This window comes from Anopheles marshallii, chromosome 2 (genome assembly GCF_943734725.1).
Source record: "Anopheles marshallii chromosome 2, idAnoMarsDA_429_01, whole genome shotgun sequence".
Classification (NCBI taxonomy): Eukaryota; Metazoa; Arthropoda; class Insecta; order Diptera; family Culicidae; genus Anopheles; species Anopheles marshallii.
Genome location: NC_071326.1, coordinates 83,242,311 through 83,259,716, shown reverse-complemented (window position 1 = coordinate 83,259,716; position 17,406 = coordinate 83,242,311). Strand labels below are relative to the sequence as shown.

General features: G+C 44.3%; 3 protein-coding genes across 3 annotated transcripts; 2 read left to right on the top strand and 1 right to left on the bottom strand.

Moving 5' to 3' along the window:
* Window positions 1-12,069: 12,069 nt before the first annotated feature.
* Window positions 12,070-12,792, top strand: LOC128719577 (signal peptidase complex subunit 3). The gene is made up of 3 exons (XM_053813203.1): window positions 12,070-12,212; window positions 12,315-12,581; window positions 12,663-12,792. The coding sequence occupies exons 1-3, from the start codon at window positions 12,070-12,072 to the stop codon at window positions 12,790-12,792; spliced, it is 540 nt and encodes a 179-aa protein (XP_053669178.1).
* A 509-nt stretch (window positions 12,793-13,301) lies between these two features.
* Window positions 13,302-14,258, top strand: LOC128719885 (methylglutaconyl-CoA hydratase, mitochondrial). The gene has a single exon (XM_053813524.1). It carries the CDS (start codon window positions 13,302-13,304, stop codon window positions 14,256-14,258), a length of 957 nt encoding a protein of 318 aa, XP_053669499.1.
* Window positions 14,259-14,507: 249 nt separating this feature from the next.
* Window positions 14,508-16,580, bottom strand: LOC128707096 (phosphomannomutase). The gene is made up of 2 exons (XM_053802043.1): window positions 16,566-16,580; window positions 14,508-15,260 (listed from the first exon to the last, which is right to left on the bottom strand). The coding sequence occupies exons 1-2, from the start codon at window positions 16,578-16,580 to the stop codon at window positions 14,508-14,510; spliced, it is 768 nt and encodes a 255-aa protein (XP_053658018.1).
* Window positions 16,581-17,406: the final 826 nt, after the last annotated feature.

Sequence of the window (17,406 nt, the reverse complement as noted above, 5' to 3'; positions counted from 1 at the left end):
AGTGCAACACACGGGCAAACACCGTATACTAGAGTAATAAGGGCCCCGCCAACCACTAGGGCTGACACGGTAGATCACCGATCTTCACCAGTAGTCACTCATCACTGTTACGTTTCACCGGTGTGATAGAGTGCTGGTGTCACGGAAATGACACAAAAACCAACCAAACACAACGACAGTGATGCTTCTTCATTGCACCATGCACGACGTGGATGGGTCTGCATGCGGCCACCAATATCCCATTCTGCAGTAACGACGGCAAAGCACAAGTACCGCTCTAGTCAACTCAAGGGAAACGGAAGCGATACTGGCAAAATGGAGCAGAACATCCGTTCGGTTTTGGGCATTACGAATGTAGTACATCGTTTGGACCGAATATCCACATCTACACTGATCAGTTACCAGTCCGTTAGGTTTTTGTTTTTTTCATTCCTCTTATCTCCCCACCATCTGTCCAAAATACTTAAACAACATGACAACATGTGGAGCATGTGTTATCTCAGTAGCTGTGTTATCATTAATACGCGTAAGCTGTCGTTGTCGTCGTGCACAAGTAATTTTAGACTTCTCTCTCTCTCTCATACACACACAAACAACGATACAAACTTTTGTTACACCTTTTTTCTTAGCCAAACCATCTAATGGGCACCGGCACACTATAATAGAACGCCCGAGAGGGTGTGAGTTTTAGGATCGATGCAAGTGTTTAGAATGTTAACAAAAACCGTGACAAAGACCAACGTATATCCCATCACACAATGTTATTTGCGCACGGGGATAAACATTCGCATGAGTGTTTCAGTGTTTTCTTTCCGTTCGCGTGCAACATTATTAGTAACCCCAGTGCGCACCGTAGTTATCGAGAGAGGTATAACGACAGAAGGCAAAAAAAAACTACAGACAGAAACATTTTAATAGAAAGGAAAGATTGTTTGAGCCATTTTAGTGAATGATGTGCGAGCGAACGCGTGTGTGTGTACGTGTGTCTGTATGTGTGTAGTTTGTAAAACGGGGTGGTGTGTGTGAAATTGTGCAGTAGACAAAAAGTGAACGACGATAAGTGCAGAGGATCGGATCGGATCGCGCAGTGTCAGTGTGGGGGAGGGGGCAGAAAGCAATAAATTTGAGGATAGTTTTTATAATAAAAAAAAACATTACACATAGATCTGAACTAGAGGAGCAATGCAGTAAAGTAATGGTGAAAATATCACTGAGTTTAAGTCATGCTTACAGCATCCATTCTGCTCCATTGTTGTGCGCAAGTGTTCAGAGCCTCGATAACATCAGGAGGCACAGTATAACTAGGGGACTCCACGACGACCAAACTGCTTAACGGATAAGCTCGGGTTGGTACACCAGTATGCCATTCATGTTTAATTTTCTTTAAGATTTTCGATCTAAGTTTTCCCCTATCAGATCTCTTTGATCCTTCTCCTCCTCCTCCCAACCGGCACAACAACCTCAAGAGGACTAGATCTGTCATTTCTGGCTTTCTTTGACTTAATTTACCTGTAGCTAGATAGTCGGTCCCGTGTACGGGGTGGTTCTATGGCCCTCGATAACTCCGAAATAGCCGTCTTTAAAGATCTGTAGTCGCTCTGCAGATGTCGGAGACTCAGTTGATGTTCGTCATCTCCAACAAGTGCCCGACATATCTGCAATACTTAGAATTTTATCTATCCATTTTTTGCTCTTTATCGGCACAACAACCTCAAGATAAACAGGCCTACCATTTCTTATATTCTGTGACTTTATTTACCCATACTTGGATAGTAAATCCTGCGTAGGACATCTAGCAATTTACTGAGTCGGAAACATTCTCTCGCTCGGGTCTACTTACTTACTTTACCACACTCTGCAACCACTGCGCGATCTTGCACCTGCAACGAATAATCAGTACACAAGATGTCAGAAGAAGTCAAAAGCTTCATTGTGAGAACATCGTCATAAGAAATGTTCCAAATGTCGGAGTACATCCATGGACACCTTTTGATGAAGGACAACCAGTCTGAATTAAAAACATGAAGTACACTAGCAACTCCCCCTAAATATTGGCGAGCACATCAATCCGTTTGTAGGAACCTCAGTTCAAGGTAGCACTCGTGTTCTTCTTTTAAAGCTGCATTCGCAACTCCAATAATTCCAAGTGCTACTTGATCATATTGTTCTCGACAAGAGTTGCTCACTCGTCCCCTGTCAGCTGCAGCGAAACTCCTGAACTACCGTCCGGGTCATCGTCACTAGTTCGTCAACTTCGTGGATTGTATCACGATCAGAGCTTCGTCTAAACAGGTACTTGGTGTTATTTGCTGGTCATCTTGGGCTTAATGATCCTCAAGCCAATACTTTTTCCTCTCTTTTTTGCCGCAGATAAGAATTTCTCGTCGTAATATGAACAATACTCGGGAGAGAGTCAAGTCCTGATTTACAGAAGAAAACGTAGTCATCGATCAGGATGTTTCACATTGTAGCGCACGGATGTCGCCTACATGTACGCAGCTAACATCAGGAAACAACTCATCCTTCTCGAGCTGGAGTTTTACCGGGAAGGATTGCTCCTCTTGACCGTAAGGAGGAAAGGTCACTTACTTCTTCCATAGCAAATATTGTTAACCTCTTCAAGAAAATCTTGCAACCTTTTGTCTACATCTTGATGCTAGATTATCCATAGCGAAGCGCACTAGAGCATCGAATTGCAATATTCCCAACAGCAAACCGTGATGAGCACGTCGAGTGCCTTCCCGGAGGTGGTTCGACTATCGTCAAAAGTTTTCAATCGTACATCGGTTCGCCCACACACCTTGCTACATGGTGCAGCAAACACAAGCACACCACTCGGTTTATGGTTATGCCTTTCACGACAGTAAAGTTCCCACCCCTCCTAGGGTGATAGTTATCAATCTGGCCGGTGGCACCATGGTGCAGTGGTTTTGCTATTGGAAAATACAAATCTCATCGTGGGCAAAACAATCCAACCGATAAAAAGGTTCGCTGATGAGAGTGCAACACACACACAGCACATGGCGGGGGAAACTTTTCCCATTCACCACAACTAACCCGGTGCACACTGCCTGGGGATCAACAACGATGCCCGATCCGCATTGTCAACTGCGGAACGACCCGGCAAGATGCAACTCGCAATGAAGCACCACTTTGTTGTCTTTCTATTCGATCGTTCCGGAAAGGAAGTGGGCTTTCTTCCTTGTCCCCCTTTTTGTCCCCAAGGCATTCAAGCCAAGCGATGGGATGGGCATTCCGAGTAGAAATGAAACAACCTGGTGCACACTCGTACGTATTAGGGGAATGCTTTCGGTGGCAAAACTTTTCGTTTTAGTAAAATGGAAAGTTGAGGACATGCTTGTTTTTTTTTCCTTTTCCAAACCCTTTTGTGTTTTTACGCTTCTTCTTCTTCTCGTACAGCCCCAGTACCCAGTACACCAGTGCCATAACGTATGTCAACCGTGGGGGGGGAGTTTCTCGGAAAAACTTTTCTGCCAAGAGCTTTAGCCGGATATTCTGCTAGATTTGAGTGCATCTTGTAGTTTGGCAGCACTGTTGCCGCTCGTCCTGTCCTTTCCTTCGCATACATATTTATGCGTAACTTTGGTAGCGAACGGTTTCAGAGGGGGGTTTTGGCAAACAACAGTATTAACATGCATCGAGATGATGCATTCCGCCCATGTGCTTGGAAGCACAATCGAGGGGAGCTTTGGAAGCCTTTCTCCATCGACAATTTTCAAATACCTTGTTTGACCACTTTTTACTTCCAGGGAGCTGATCATTGATCCTGATTTGCAATTGGATTATGCTTTAGCAATTTTTTTTCTATTTAAATTATTATTACTAGTACTTTAGGTTCGCAAGTGAGTAACGATCGTTTTTTTTTTCATACGTTTTATTTGTGGTAATTTTATGTCTAAAAACTGCGTCAAACAAATACTGTTGGATCTGTGCATACGACGACTTAGAACGACGACAGAATGACTTAGTCGTGCCGTGATGAGTATTGAGTATCTCCCGGTTTCACAAGTTCGTCATAGATGATGCCATCGATTTCAAAACGGCCATCTGCCATCGATTTCAAAACGGCCGTTATTTACTTGCGGACCTGCAATGCATAAAACTACCCCAAGCAGCTTTGGATTTTAATCTTCCTTAAAACAAAGGTTGAAACTATTCGGTGGATTGTTGAACGATTTTCATCTCGGAAGAAAACTTTCCTTTCCTTCACGTTGCTGTTCAAAATAATCTTACATTGCATCTCGCAACTTGACCCCAGTGTACCCCTTGGGCTGCTTCTTTTATCTACCTTCATGAATTCCTTACCTTTGGAACGTCTCGATGCTCAAACTATTTCCCCTTTCGCTGCAAGAAACGTTGCAAAAACCACACCTTTGTGCGGGGTGCGAAATGCTGTAAACACAAGGCCACCCCACACCGATAGGCAAAGGACGTGTTGAATTGGGATGATTTGCCGTTGGTATTCCTGCGGTTTCCATTCCCTTCCGCTGCTACGGTGGTGGTGGTACACGGCTGTTGTGCCCGGTTAGAAATAACTTACTTCCATTGGTGGAACAATAAACGAAGCGCACAGTTATGCTCGATTCAATACTATCTTCCTCTGCTACTAACATGTCGGCCCGGTTACGGAGTTATTCCTTGCGCAAGGGTGGTTGGTCTGAAAGAGGTTTTTCGCTGTACATCTCCACAATTTCTATTGCAAACTCCGAGGAGAACTGCAGCATTGCTAGCGGGGGAAAAAAAACTGTTGAAAATCTAATGAAAAACTGCTGCTAAGAATGGAATGGATATTTCGAAGAAAAGTTCTAGAATACCTCTGGAATATTGCAGAAAATTCGGAGAAAATTTGCTCCGATTGGCCGAAATCCTTTAAAAAAGTACGGTGGTAGCAGTATGGTGGAAATCCTAAGGATATATTGTGTAGAAAACTCAGCATTTAAACATTAAAAGATCGTTGGAAAACTTATGCTTAAAATTCACGTCCCATTCTACTTAATTTCCGGAAAATTCGCCTTTAAACAAAATATTAGGAAGTCAGGTGGAAAATTGTTGTAACACTTTTTCCTGGAATGTCTTACCGGAAAATTTCAGGAAAAACTCATGGAAAACGTTTAAAAAGTTCTGATTTAATATCGGAAAATCCCGTGAAAAACTGTTGGAAGTTCCGAATAAAAATCGTTGTATTGCTTTTCAGTGACCGGAAAATCTGTGAAAAAGGTGTCAGGAAAATGGAAGAACAGAAAATTTTTGGAAAATATTTTCTGCGGAAAACCAAAACTCCTGAATATGTACTCTAATCTGTGAAAACTATTGAAAGATCCACAAACAACTGTCAGAAATTTATGAAATACTGCATGCACACCACATAAACCCATCACAATTAATTAATGAACTACATAAACTCACCAAAATTGTGGAAAAATCTACCAGGATAAAACCAGGGAACGCTGCTGCGAAACCTCGTTCAAAAGCTGATGAAAATTCGTTGAGAAAACTGTGAAAAATGGTTGGAAAACACATTGCAAGCAACTAGCGCCTGTGTTTAAAAGATCGCATTAAAAACTGTTGAAACTTCCATGAAAAACGCATCAAAAATGGATGTTACAATTGTTGGACAAACAGTAAAAAAAAGGTATAAACAAAGGGTTTCGTTTAATATAAGGGAACATTTCAACCGTTCGGTGGAATTTGGCTATTCATTGAGAGATACTTTCAGTCGATGAGAAGATTTTTGCAATCTTAAAGGGGAAATGTGCAAACATACAGGGGAGCTTAGCTAAAAACACTTTAGAGAGCTATCGGTCAAGTTTCATAATTCTTTTTTCAAGTAAAGTCTCTCAAGTTTCAAAATTTATATTATAATATGAATAAATTAATTACAAAGTTCCTCTAACACTCTTTTAGGTAAAGACTCAACATGATTCCTCGCCCTTAACACCTCACAATTCAAACTCTTCATCCACTGTATGCGATTGGCTTGCGCACGGTTGTGTCTTAACCCGAACACCGTACCGAACAGTTGTCAGCAGCAGCAGAAAATATAACCAACACGGAACAATCTTCGCAACGAACTTACGTTGTTACCAAGCGTGCGAAAACTTTCCACCCAAAACGGGCAAACCACGGCACGGGATGAACATCTGTGTTCATCCCTCCCTATCACCCCCCGGGAAACGATACACAACAGGTGAGAACGTGAGAAATGCCCCGGCACTACTTGCGGAATATGAATGAGACGCGCGGTGGTGCTTTCGGAAACAAACATTTCCGCACGTTTCGCAGCACTGTGGCGATACGCGAGTTTTCCGCGCCACCGATACACCAATTTATGGGGACGAACCGTCAAATCGTGTTCCGTACGTGAGGAGTGGAGTTTTTGGCCATACGATTGCCGGTTATTTGGATGGGTTATGTTGCGAGTCGAAAGAAAACTACAAAAGTGGTAAAATAATGTTAAAAATACTATATTGGAATTGTAGAATGTGCGAGCAGCATTGTACCAGGATCACCTCAAGGATGCTGCAATGCTATCGCTCCTGTCCTAGCAAACACATCTGTAATACTTCTCTTCAATTGGGAATATTCCCCAGCTGTTGGAAATCAACGTTAATGGTACCAATCTATAAAGGAAGCGATCGTTCAAATTGTTAATAATTGCCGGGGTGTGACGTCCCTTTGTGCTTTGTCGAAGGAGTTTGAGCTTATGGTCCACCACTTAATGCTGACTGCTGCAAAACACTACATTTGCAGGACTTGTATCCAAACGCTTCTTATTCAATGCAGTAACATTGAGATAAGCGCTTGGATGCTGTTCGTCAACAGGGCCTTTTAATGCAACTGAGACCTATAGAAGTTCCAAAACTTATATACACTGCAGAGACATGAATTATGTCCCAAAACCGGCTCAAACCCTCAAGGAACCTCATGGTTCAAGAGGAAGATGTCTAGCTGGATTTTTGGCCACTCTGGGAAATAAAAGGACGGACGAGCCTCTGGAAAATGGAGAACTTATTACACCGAATTAGACTCGAAACGCTCCGGTGGGCTGGTCACGTCGTGAGATTAACACCGGACTACCCACCCCGTAAAGTCCTTTGAGGCCCCATCAACATTGACAGAGAATATATCTGACTGATGAGTGCCTTTGCTGACGTAAATGTTCTAACGAGCCATCCGGAATTGGTTCGGAGGCTTGAGGAGTTCCTAGTCCACAGGCGCTTCGACGAAACGGGCAGTTTCCTGAGGGTGGTCCTTCTTGCATGAGCAGGTCTCCCTGGCGAGGATGTGGGTTCTCTGGGAAGATTCTTTCCTCTGACAATCCAAAAGAATAGTTGAAGAGTGACGACCCAAAACTAACATCAGTAGATCGAACTACCTCTGTGCTACTCAACACGGTTCTCAACTACCACCAACCTTTTGGAAGTTGTTTGGCACTGCCACAGATCCATCGATGCTCCATGAACTTGCTTGCCAAGCTTCAAGACTTCGGACTTCTTTGAACAAATGCTGATCTGAATTATAGACTCAACTCACAGGCCACGGCGAGGTCACTCCGTCCTAGATCGTTGACTTGACGTAGGGGGGAGCCTATTAATGACCTGCAACGAAGCGACGAACAGCTGCTCGAGTGAATCTTCACTGTATACTATTCAGTCTGGCCACTGCAGTCGAGCCTGGGGGAGACCAGATAACGACGGCGTAGTCTAGGGTGGAATCACTGCTTCAGGCTCTTGATTAAATGACCCACGAGCACGCTGTTTGGTGGATCTGATATCCTTGAGGACATCATCATCATGACATCATGAAGATGCCGGACTCATGCCCTACCAGTAAGGTGCTCGAGGCATAGTGGCTGGATCAGGTGGAGTCGAAGCTGTCGGAGATTGGGTGCAGCCGTGGATGGAGGAATGCAGCCCGAGTTGGAGCGAGTTTCCTGGAAACGGATTGGTGACCTGGCCATGTCACCACGACGTGCTCAACCCAGAGCAAGACAAGAAGAGAGAGAGAGAGAGAGAGATAGTCCAAGATGGATCGGATCCAGCAACAAAACAAGGCCATCCGACAGACATCCGACAGGTCTCTGAGTTCGGAGGACTTGGAATTCTTATCTCATCCACCGACACGAATTTAACGCAGTTCGTGATTGATTAAGACAACCCTAACAGGTTGCGTTACGCCTTCTTAAATTGTATTCGTACTGTGCGGCCAACCTCCACTGTTAATTCGTAGTTTATTGACATTATTGCAAAAAAAATACATATCAAAATCGTTTCAATGAGACCGCATGAGTCACAATATCTTCCTCCAGGCCGTGAAACAATGCCGAATGTCTCTCTGCCTCGCCAAAGATGTGTTAAGCATAAATGATAATGGATAGAGTCCTTAAACAAAATTGAGAGCTTTATTGCCGTCGAGCCTTATTTCCATCAGGTTCGATCGAAATAAAAGCGCTCACCAACTCTCTTGACCGATTGATTGGTTTACGGGAAGACGACACCCCCCAGTGGCCCGCTGCAGTAAATAATAAATTCAATTAATGCGCCTTCCATCACGTACGACGATAATGAAATGAAACAAGCTACAAAAAGCAGAGGGAAACGACCACAGCACGCACACCGGCGGTTCGAGTCGTCCGCAAACAAAGCGACCGTGCCAGCGAAGCATTGTGTTTACCTTTCTTTGTTTTGCATTCGCGTATCTTTCACCGTTCAATTCCACTCACGTGTTGCACCATTTAATTTGTTAGCTTTCAATCATGCATTATGCGTCGAGGAGATCCCCATTTTTTTTCACCAATGGTCGCTGCAAAACAAACATTATTCACCAGCTAATCCTTCGCTTGGGCCGAAACGATTGCATGTTTAGGCTTATCGTGCACACTGTAAATCATTTCACCGTTCATTCAACCGCTAATCTGCTTGCAAACGAGTGCATTTGCCCCTACTGGCATACGGTTCGGGGTTTTTTTGGCAATCTATCATATGCTGTAACTGTAGCCACCATTAATCGCAGTTTTGTCGTGGATTAAAGGAATGATTTTTTTTACGCTGCACACTCGAACATTAATTTGGCCTTTCGGATGGAAGCATCCACGTCATTTTAGACCATCCAATCTCTTCTCTGTCCCTGTAAATAGTCTAAAAACATTTTCCTAGATTGGTCGTCCGGTGTCATTTTAATGGCGTGACCAACCCACTGGATCAGTGGTAGGCAAAGAACGGGTGGCGGACCACTGGCGCTTTGACACTTGTGACAGTTTTGAGTGATTGAACCTTTTCGAGTACTAATTGAGTATTCCAAAAAATTCTATATTTTTTAAAGCTTTTTTGCTTTGAAAGTGTTGAAAGAATTTGGGATATCAATATTTGCTCTCTGTGGTGAAGATGAACCATTGTACGGTTATCAATCGTTTAATAAATATGTGGTACTCAATACCCGGTGGTATATTGGTAGAGGCACCGGTTTTCACATGACAGGACCGGTCCAAAATCCCATCCGGACCAAATCCCCCTAGGAAGGACTTACTCCATCACTCCAACTCAATTTGGGCCAACCACGCCTCCGCTGACCATGTGGACGACTTAAAAGGACTTATCGGGCTATGTTGTCCAGTACCATTCTACTGACCAACCCACTGGAGCCTAGCGAGGCTAGTTCGCTGCTTGGAGTTCGTCATTGCAGCTTGAAGATTGTAGCGGCTCCTCCATTGTCCTTCCACACATACGGGGGCCATAAATCGTTTCTGTGCATCTTCCTCTCGAACGCGTTTAAATCTTTTTACTAGCCATCAGTAACTCCACAAGTTCCTTTGGGGTGGGGGGGGGGGGGGGGGGGGGGGGGGGGTTTGTATTCGAGGAGATTCTTGGATGCGGTCTGCTAGAAAGTCTTCGATTAATTATTTTCAATCCCAAAAATTGAGTTCGATGGCCAAGTTCGAAGCCGATTGTCCGTCAGATAGCTCTGAGTTGAGCTGCTTCTAAGTATTCCCTTTCAGACCAAAATGTCTCCAATTTTCCAACATCAACGCTGAGTAGCCAAATAAAAGACACACTCCACACACACAAACACCAGATTATGCTCGTTGAAAGAGGTATTTTATTAGCATTTGCACATACTCATTGCGAAAAACTCATATCGAGCATTAACTTAGTAAACTACTCCTCCCCCCCCCCCCCCCCCCCCCCCCCCCCCCCCCCTTTCTTCCCCACCCCGCATCCTTCTACCTAATAATTAAGCTGCTGAAAATGAAATTAACTTGCTGTTAAACGATGAATGACTCTGCCACTGGAAATCTCGATCCATCTCGATAACCAACACAATCTCACACGGGAAGTTCACATCCAGCGGAACTCGCACACTGATGCACAGCCTGCAAAATCGGTCAAGCTTGCGGACAGACCATGCCCATAATTAAGCTCGCCTCATGGAGACGCCCAGTACTTTGTACGGTTGATTAATAGACGTTGTGTGGTGCATTCGCTTGCAACGGCATTATCCGCACATCGGAAGCCCTCTGTTCTGCCCCGAGTTGGATGCATGTTGCTTTGGCATCAGAGCTCACTCACATTCATAAATTAGCGATTGGGTACGAATGGTAATAATCGCCATCACGAGTTCCCCGTCCGCAACCGTGGTGGCGCAACCATCGGTGAAGGTGAAAAAAGCCATCCAAAGAAGATGCAGTTCGTTCACTCGCCAAGTTTTTGGTTAACTTGGCGCTGGTGTAGAACGTGGCACGTACACGAGACTTTCAAACGTAATTCGTCTTCTCGCTTTCGTTGTAGAAAAAGAAAATTTTGCATTTTGCTTTAGACTGGAGAACTATTTGTTTTCTTCCTTTGCTTTAATAGCTTTCCCCTAGGGGATACCGTTCGATTCGCTTTCCCCTGCACTCGTTCGCCTCTGTCGCTCCGCTCGCTTCTCGCAAGGCAACACAGCAAAGACCGACACGGATCGGAAAAAAGGAGGAGATTGATGTATTTTTACACGTAACTGGCTGGTGGAAAGTGTCGCCGGTGAAGGGAAATCGTGGATGCTGTAGCATTTCCACGCAGCTTGAAATTGCACCAACACAACACAAAAAGAAATATACAAATGCTGCTGCTGCACTGCTGTAAAGTTTGTCTCCCGTACGGACGTACGACTTGTCTCCCCGGGGAGTATGGCAACATACAAATGGCACCGAATACACACACGGATGGCAGCTGGTACGTTTTAATTTATCAGGCTAACAGAGAGAAACGGGGTTATTGGTACATTGATTTTCTTTGCTGATCCGCAAAGTTCAAATGTTTTACTAAGCTTTTATTTAATTCCTAAAGAAATGCACAGTTACAGCGAACAACTGATTTTGTTTCAAAGTAAAGTTTTAAAAAATAATTCCAATTTTATTTCGACGTAATTAGAGCAGTATTTGTCTAGTATAGGAGACGGACGGATATGTTATCAATTAATATTTTTTTTTTTATAAAAAATCTTTTCCCATGTCAAAATACTCATTTTAGAAAAGGAGTTATCAGCTTCGATAGCAGCAGCTTGAGGGTTTTAGATTTTTCAAAGATTGAAGACGCACTGGAAAATTCGCTATTATTTCGCATAATCAAACAAATAAGAGGCTGAAAGTTACAGTCAATCATATACAATTGTTACTACAATTTAATGCGTAAATTTCACCCTGTTAGCGTCGATATTCCAACGGATGCATTTTAAAAACTTGAATGAACTCTTCAACCAGCCTCTATCAACGTGTTTTCGAAATTGTTGTCCGTTCGTTCGAAAACGTGTCATTTTCGATCCCGTCATCGCGTACGTTTATAATCCCACCGGTCGAGTCGAGTTCTTTCCCCGTACACGAAAGCTGCCCTGGTTCGATATCAACAATTCCCACTTGTAGACACTCTTCTCAGGTATAATCAGTTAAAATTCAATTGAAACCTCCACACTATTAGTTACTAACTCTTCTTTTGCAGCGGTAGCACTTGTCCGTACGGTGCCGGCCAGGTTTTCTTTTATACTTCAAGGGCACTGCGACGAACTCCATCAACAAAGATGCATACTGTTATGACCCGTGGTAACGCGATTTTAGCGTACTCGCTGAGCGTTCTTTCCGTGCTTACGTTCTGCTGCTTCGCTTCCACATTCTTCTACGATTATCGTACGGATGCACGGATCAACACGGTGAAGGTGCTGGTGTAAGTAGGAAACCATGCGCCCCGGCATTGGTGCAACGGAACGCCGGTTTGCGCAAACCCCCATGAGCCACGTAATCAAAACAACAACTGTTCACTTTGCAGCAAAAATGTGCCCGATTTCAGTGCATCGCGGGAGAAGAATGATCTTGGATTTATTACGTTTGATCTCGCCACGGATCTGAATCCGCTGTTCAACTGGAATGTGAAGCAACTCTTCCTTTACCTAACGGCGGAGTACACCACGGACCAGAATGCACTGAACCAGGTCGTGCTGTGGGATAAAATTATTCTCCGCGGCGAGAACGCCAACCTGGACTTCAAGAACATGAACACAAAGTATTATTTCTGGGATGATGGAAATGGTTTGAAGTAAGCAAGATGCTCCTAACAGACAAAATTTCACACGTCCCCATGAGTATTTACGATTGTTTCCGTTTGTTTGTTTTTTAGGGGACACCGAAATGTGACGTTAACGTTATCGTGGAACATCATCCCGAATGCTGGACTATTGCCCAGTGTGTTCTCCCACGGGCAGCATTCGTTCAAATTTCCCGAAGCGTACATTGAGTCACCGGTCTAGTCGCGCTGAGTAACCTGGCAAGTCGGCGGTTTTTGTCCGCTGTTTTTCCACATCAAGAGTGTACGGTACCCGTGTCTGAACACCATTTTGATTTCTGAAGTGAGCGAAAACAGTTGAAATAAAATGGGTAAAAAAAAACATTAAAGCGAATAATGTTCTGTATTATAAGGCTAAGATATTGAGTTTACAAATTGCAAGAAAAAGATCTTTCAATTTAATCTCCCACTGCTGTTCGATCTTTTTCCCTCGAAAAAAAAGGGCAGCATATAATTTGCTTGACGGCATCTTCCTATAGCGAATATTTGCTTGCTCCAACTGTCCAAACAACGAGTCGGCTTAAAAGCTCCATTTGTTTTGATCGTGATTTCCACACGCAAATTCTTATGTAACGTAGACAACATAATCGCCTAATTGCCGTGTTACTTTCACTACCGTTGCAACAGTTCACTCATTCACTGCCAGAAAGGTCGTTGTTTTCGTGCTATTAAGTTAACGATACTGTAACTAAAATGCTCAAGTCGGGCACGTTTGCTGTACGCTTTGTGAAACAGAGTTTGGTCGGTGGGAACGGTTTACGCACAAGCACAGTCCCAACGCAACGCTGGTTCAGTGATGATCACGGCAAGGGAAATGTAGGCACAGTCGGTGCGGATGTTGCCCCGAACCAGGAACTACAGCTGACGTATCTCACCGAGGAGGACAAACAGGGGATTGCGGTGCTGGGACTAAATCGCCCAAAGGCACGCAATTCCTTCAGCAAATCACTCGTCAACCATCTGCTGGAAGCGATCGATGTGCTCGCGCACGATAAGAACGTGCGTGTGGTGATCCTGCGCAGCTTGGTGCCGGGAATATTCTGTGCCGGGGCGGACTTAAAAGAACGAGCCACATTTACACCGCAAGAAGTTAGCCGGTTCGTGTCGAAGTTGCGCCAAATGATGGTAAACATCGAGCAAATGCCTACGCCGGTTGTGGCCGCGATCGATGGAGCCGCCCTCGGCGGTGGACTCGAGATGGCACTCGCTTGCGACATGCGCGTAGTGGCCACCAACGCAAAGCTCGGACTGGTAGAAACGAAACTTGGCATCATTCCAGGTGCCGGCGGTACACAACGTCTGCCGCGCATCCTTAATCCAGCCGTAGCAAAGGAACTGATCTTTACCGCAAGGCAGTTTAGTGGTGAAGAAGCGAAAGCTCTCGGCATCGTCAACCATGCCGTGCAGCCGAACGAAACCGGAGACGCTGCTTACCAGCGTGCGCTTAGCCTTGCGATGGAGATCGTCCCGAACGGACCGGTCGGTGTTCGGATGGCCAAGAAAGCGATCGATAAGGGCCTGCAGGTCGACATTGGAACGGGGTATGCGATCGAGGAAGCGTGCTACGCACAGGTCATTCCGACGAAGGATCGTCTCGAAGGTTTGCGAGCATTTGCCGAGAAAAGGAAGCCTAACTTTATTGGAGAGTAACTTTCGGACGCTCCTGAATGTGGAATTATTCCTCCAGACACACTCACACACACACACATCCCGAGATGGTTGCAAAACAGTAGGGTATAACTCTCTGTGATAGACGAAAGTGCATTTATATTCCATTTTACATATTTCTACCGATTTGTTGTTCTTGTTCCGCGTGTGACTCAAAGTTCTTTCCGGTCGAATTAAGACAATAAACCTAACCTAAGATAAACCGTCGCACGGTATTCGTCCTGCACTTATTTACAGTTTCAACAGTTCCGCCAACTGCTTCCGAGTGTCGTCCGGCGACACCACCCGGTGGCCGATTGTTTGCGAGTGAGAAAAGATTTCATAATCGTTACCGCCCGGACTCGTTTTATCGCCAAAGAAATGAATTTCCCGGAACGGTTTCGTACGTTTGGCAATGTGACGCAAACAGAACGTCTTATCCCACCCGACTGGATACACGTCGAAGCTTATCTGTCCACCGATGCTATACGTAAGATCCACTTCCGAGAATTTCTCCCTCAGCCGGTCAATCATCGTCTGACGCACGTGATGCGTTTGATCGTACTCGTAGAACCGATTCCGTTCCTCCTGCGAACAGTTGCGCCCGATCGGGGACACATTCAGCATACCGTTGCGAAACTCGATGAATGTGCCCCGCTTGATGGGCAGCTCCAAATCGGCAATGTAGTGCAAACAGTAGTTAATAAAACGCTTCAGCACGTCCTCGCCAAGATGCTGGCTGATGGACATTTTACCCATCTCTTTGCCCGACTCGTACTGCACCAGTCCATTCTCCGGGAAGACGTAATCGAACTTTTGCAAAAATTCCTGCCCATTCAACTGTTCGCACATTTTCTCCAGATCGGAACCACCCACCACGCCCAGGGTGGCCCTTGGTAACACGGTTTGATAAAGGAAGGTTTTCATCTCCTCCGCGATGGATTGTCGCGGTGGCGTTAGTGTGCCATCCACGTCGAACAGAATCAACACATCGTCACGGTTTAGCTCCATGCTGGGTGATGCACTAAAAAATGAGTTAAATAAACATTAACTAAATTGGGAAATAAAAAAAAAGGCAACACTGTCCCTTTCCGCACTAAAAGCAACGGACGATTGGTCCCGTTCGATTACGATACGATCGCAAACGTAAACATTTGCCGGCTGTCACCAATGAATGTAAACAATCCCTACGTGGAAGGGAAAAAAGCTCGCGGAAAGCTCTGGGAAACGTCAAACTCAAAGAGCGCACAGTGGTCGATCATCGGTCGTAAAAAACGTGATTCGAAATTTAGTTTTTAAATTTTGCATTTTTTCTAAATTTTGTTGCAACAAATTTTTTTATTTTAAGCACAGAATTCTAGATTTAACTAACTTGGAGAATCATATTTAGTCAGGTGAAACATTTTTCTCAAAATTTGCTCAGATGGTAGTTCGTTATTAAATTAAAGAACATACTTGCTAGATATTAAAATTGTGTAAATAGAACCAAATCAGCAGCATTCCATTCTACTCCTTCTTAAACCAACAAGATGTCTTCACATATTGTTCTAAAAGACATGGATATTCACAAGAAAAATACCACGTTGGCACAGTTTGCATCACCTTCAACCACGTAGAACACGCTACACTCACACGTGTTTGTGAGGCATTGCCAATTCCCCGTCATCCGTAGTAGAACGTTTAGCTGAACGCGAATGACAAAATCTACCAACCTATACCATTAAAGTACTTGCAATATCTGTTACATGGTTTTGTCCTTATCCGTTCCGCATTCTCGTACCGTGTTTTCATTTACGTGTCCGCTAAACAATGCACCGTCTGCTCTGAAACTGATGCAACTCTTTTGTGTTTTGTGGTCATTCACACAAGATCTACCTCATAAGTATAATCGACTACTGTTTACCCGTTACTTAGAGAATGATCCCTTGACTTTCTTCGATCGGCATTACGCAAGCTCAACAGTGGCAAGATCAAATCATGTCCCTCCCAGCTTCTGGTATGTTGCAGTTTGCGGGTGTAAAAGCCCATCTACAGTCTGTCGTGTCTCTATTTATGCAATAATTCCGCCCCCTCATTTGAAGTCAACCTTTGAAGCAATACAGTATGTGCCTAGAGGACTTTCACCCCAATATGCTATTTTTAGTCGAACACGTCCAAAGCTACCTTTGCCCCCTCCCGAAAACCCATCTGCTGGTGGGCTCACTAATCCTTACTTTGAAAAGCTGTGGAATAGAAATAGTGAGTACCAGGCGTCAAAACTGCAAACTTCGGAGAATCTGACAATGCATCTACGGGAAGGTATTCGCCAACAGACGCTTTCGTCATCGGTGTTGGGGTGCGTGTTGTACTACCCATTGAAATCTTTTGATCGTGGTTGCATAACGACCATGTTTCGATTTATCATTCAGGCCAAAAAATAATACACGAAGAAGCAAAAACCACAAGACGGCGTATATGGGACAGTGCGGAAAGAAAACTAGTTTTGGTTGAACCGTTTGGAGCCATGGGTTTGGAGAGGGGACCCAATACATTTGGGCTGTTTTGGTGGGAATTGCAACATAATTGGGACAGCAGCTTGTTGTGAAGCAGCAATAGTAAAATCTTCCCAAAATAAGACAACCCGTAACGTGTCACATCTTCGAATGTTAGTTCTGGGGATACATTTATGCGCCATCATGAATTCAAATTGATGGAGTCTCTCATTCGACATTCAAGAAACTCGCATTTACACATACGCTATATTTAGAATACTATTCGAATCTGCGTCAGCTAGCGTTGTGCTTAGTGACTCTTTTGTAACGAATCTTTAGTAAGGAGTCATTCTAATCAGGATTCGACTATCAACAGATTCATGAATCATCCGACCAGTGGCGGATCAAGGTCCTTAAAGCCTGAAGCACAATGGCAATGGGTTTTGGCATATAATGACGGTTTGCGAGGAGGGGTAGCACGTTGTTTGGGATGATAAGCTCCTTGGAAGTCATCGAACTTGGATGACTTATGAATCTTGGATGAGTCATGAATCTTTCATAGGTCATGAATCTTTGGAGAGCCACTAATTTTGGAAGAATTATAAATCTTTGAAGATCCATTAATCTTGGATGATTCATGAATTTGGGATGATTCATGATTCTTGGAAGACTTATGAATC

Coding starts and splice junctions, on each gene's coding strand:
- LOC128719577 (XM_053813203.1), top strand. CDS start 12,070: ATGCATACTGTTATGACCCGTGGTAACGCGATTTTAGCGTACTCGCTG. Junction 12,213..12,314: donor AACACGGTGAAGGTGCTGGT/GTAAGTAGGAAA, acceptor TTCACTTTGCAG/CAAAAATGTGCCCGATTTCA. Junction 12,582..12,662: donor GATGATGGAAATGGTTTGAA/GTAAGCAAGATG, acceptor TTTGTTTTTTAG/GGGACACCGAAATGTGACGT.
- LOC128719885 (XM_053813524.1), top strand. CDS start 13,302: ATGCTCAAGTCGGGCACGTTTGCTGTACGCTTTGTGAAACAGAGTTTG.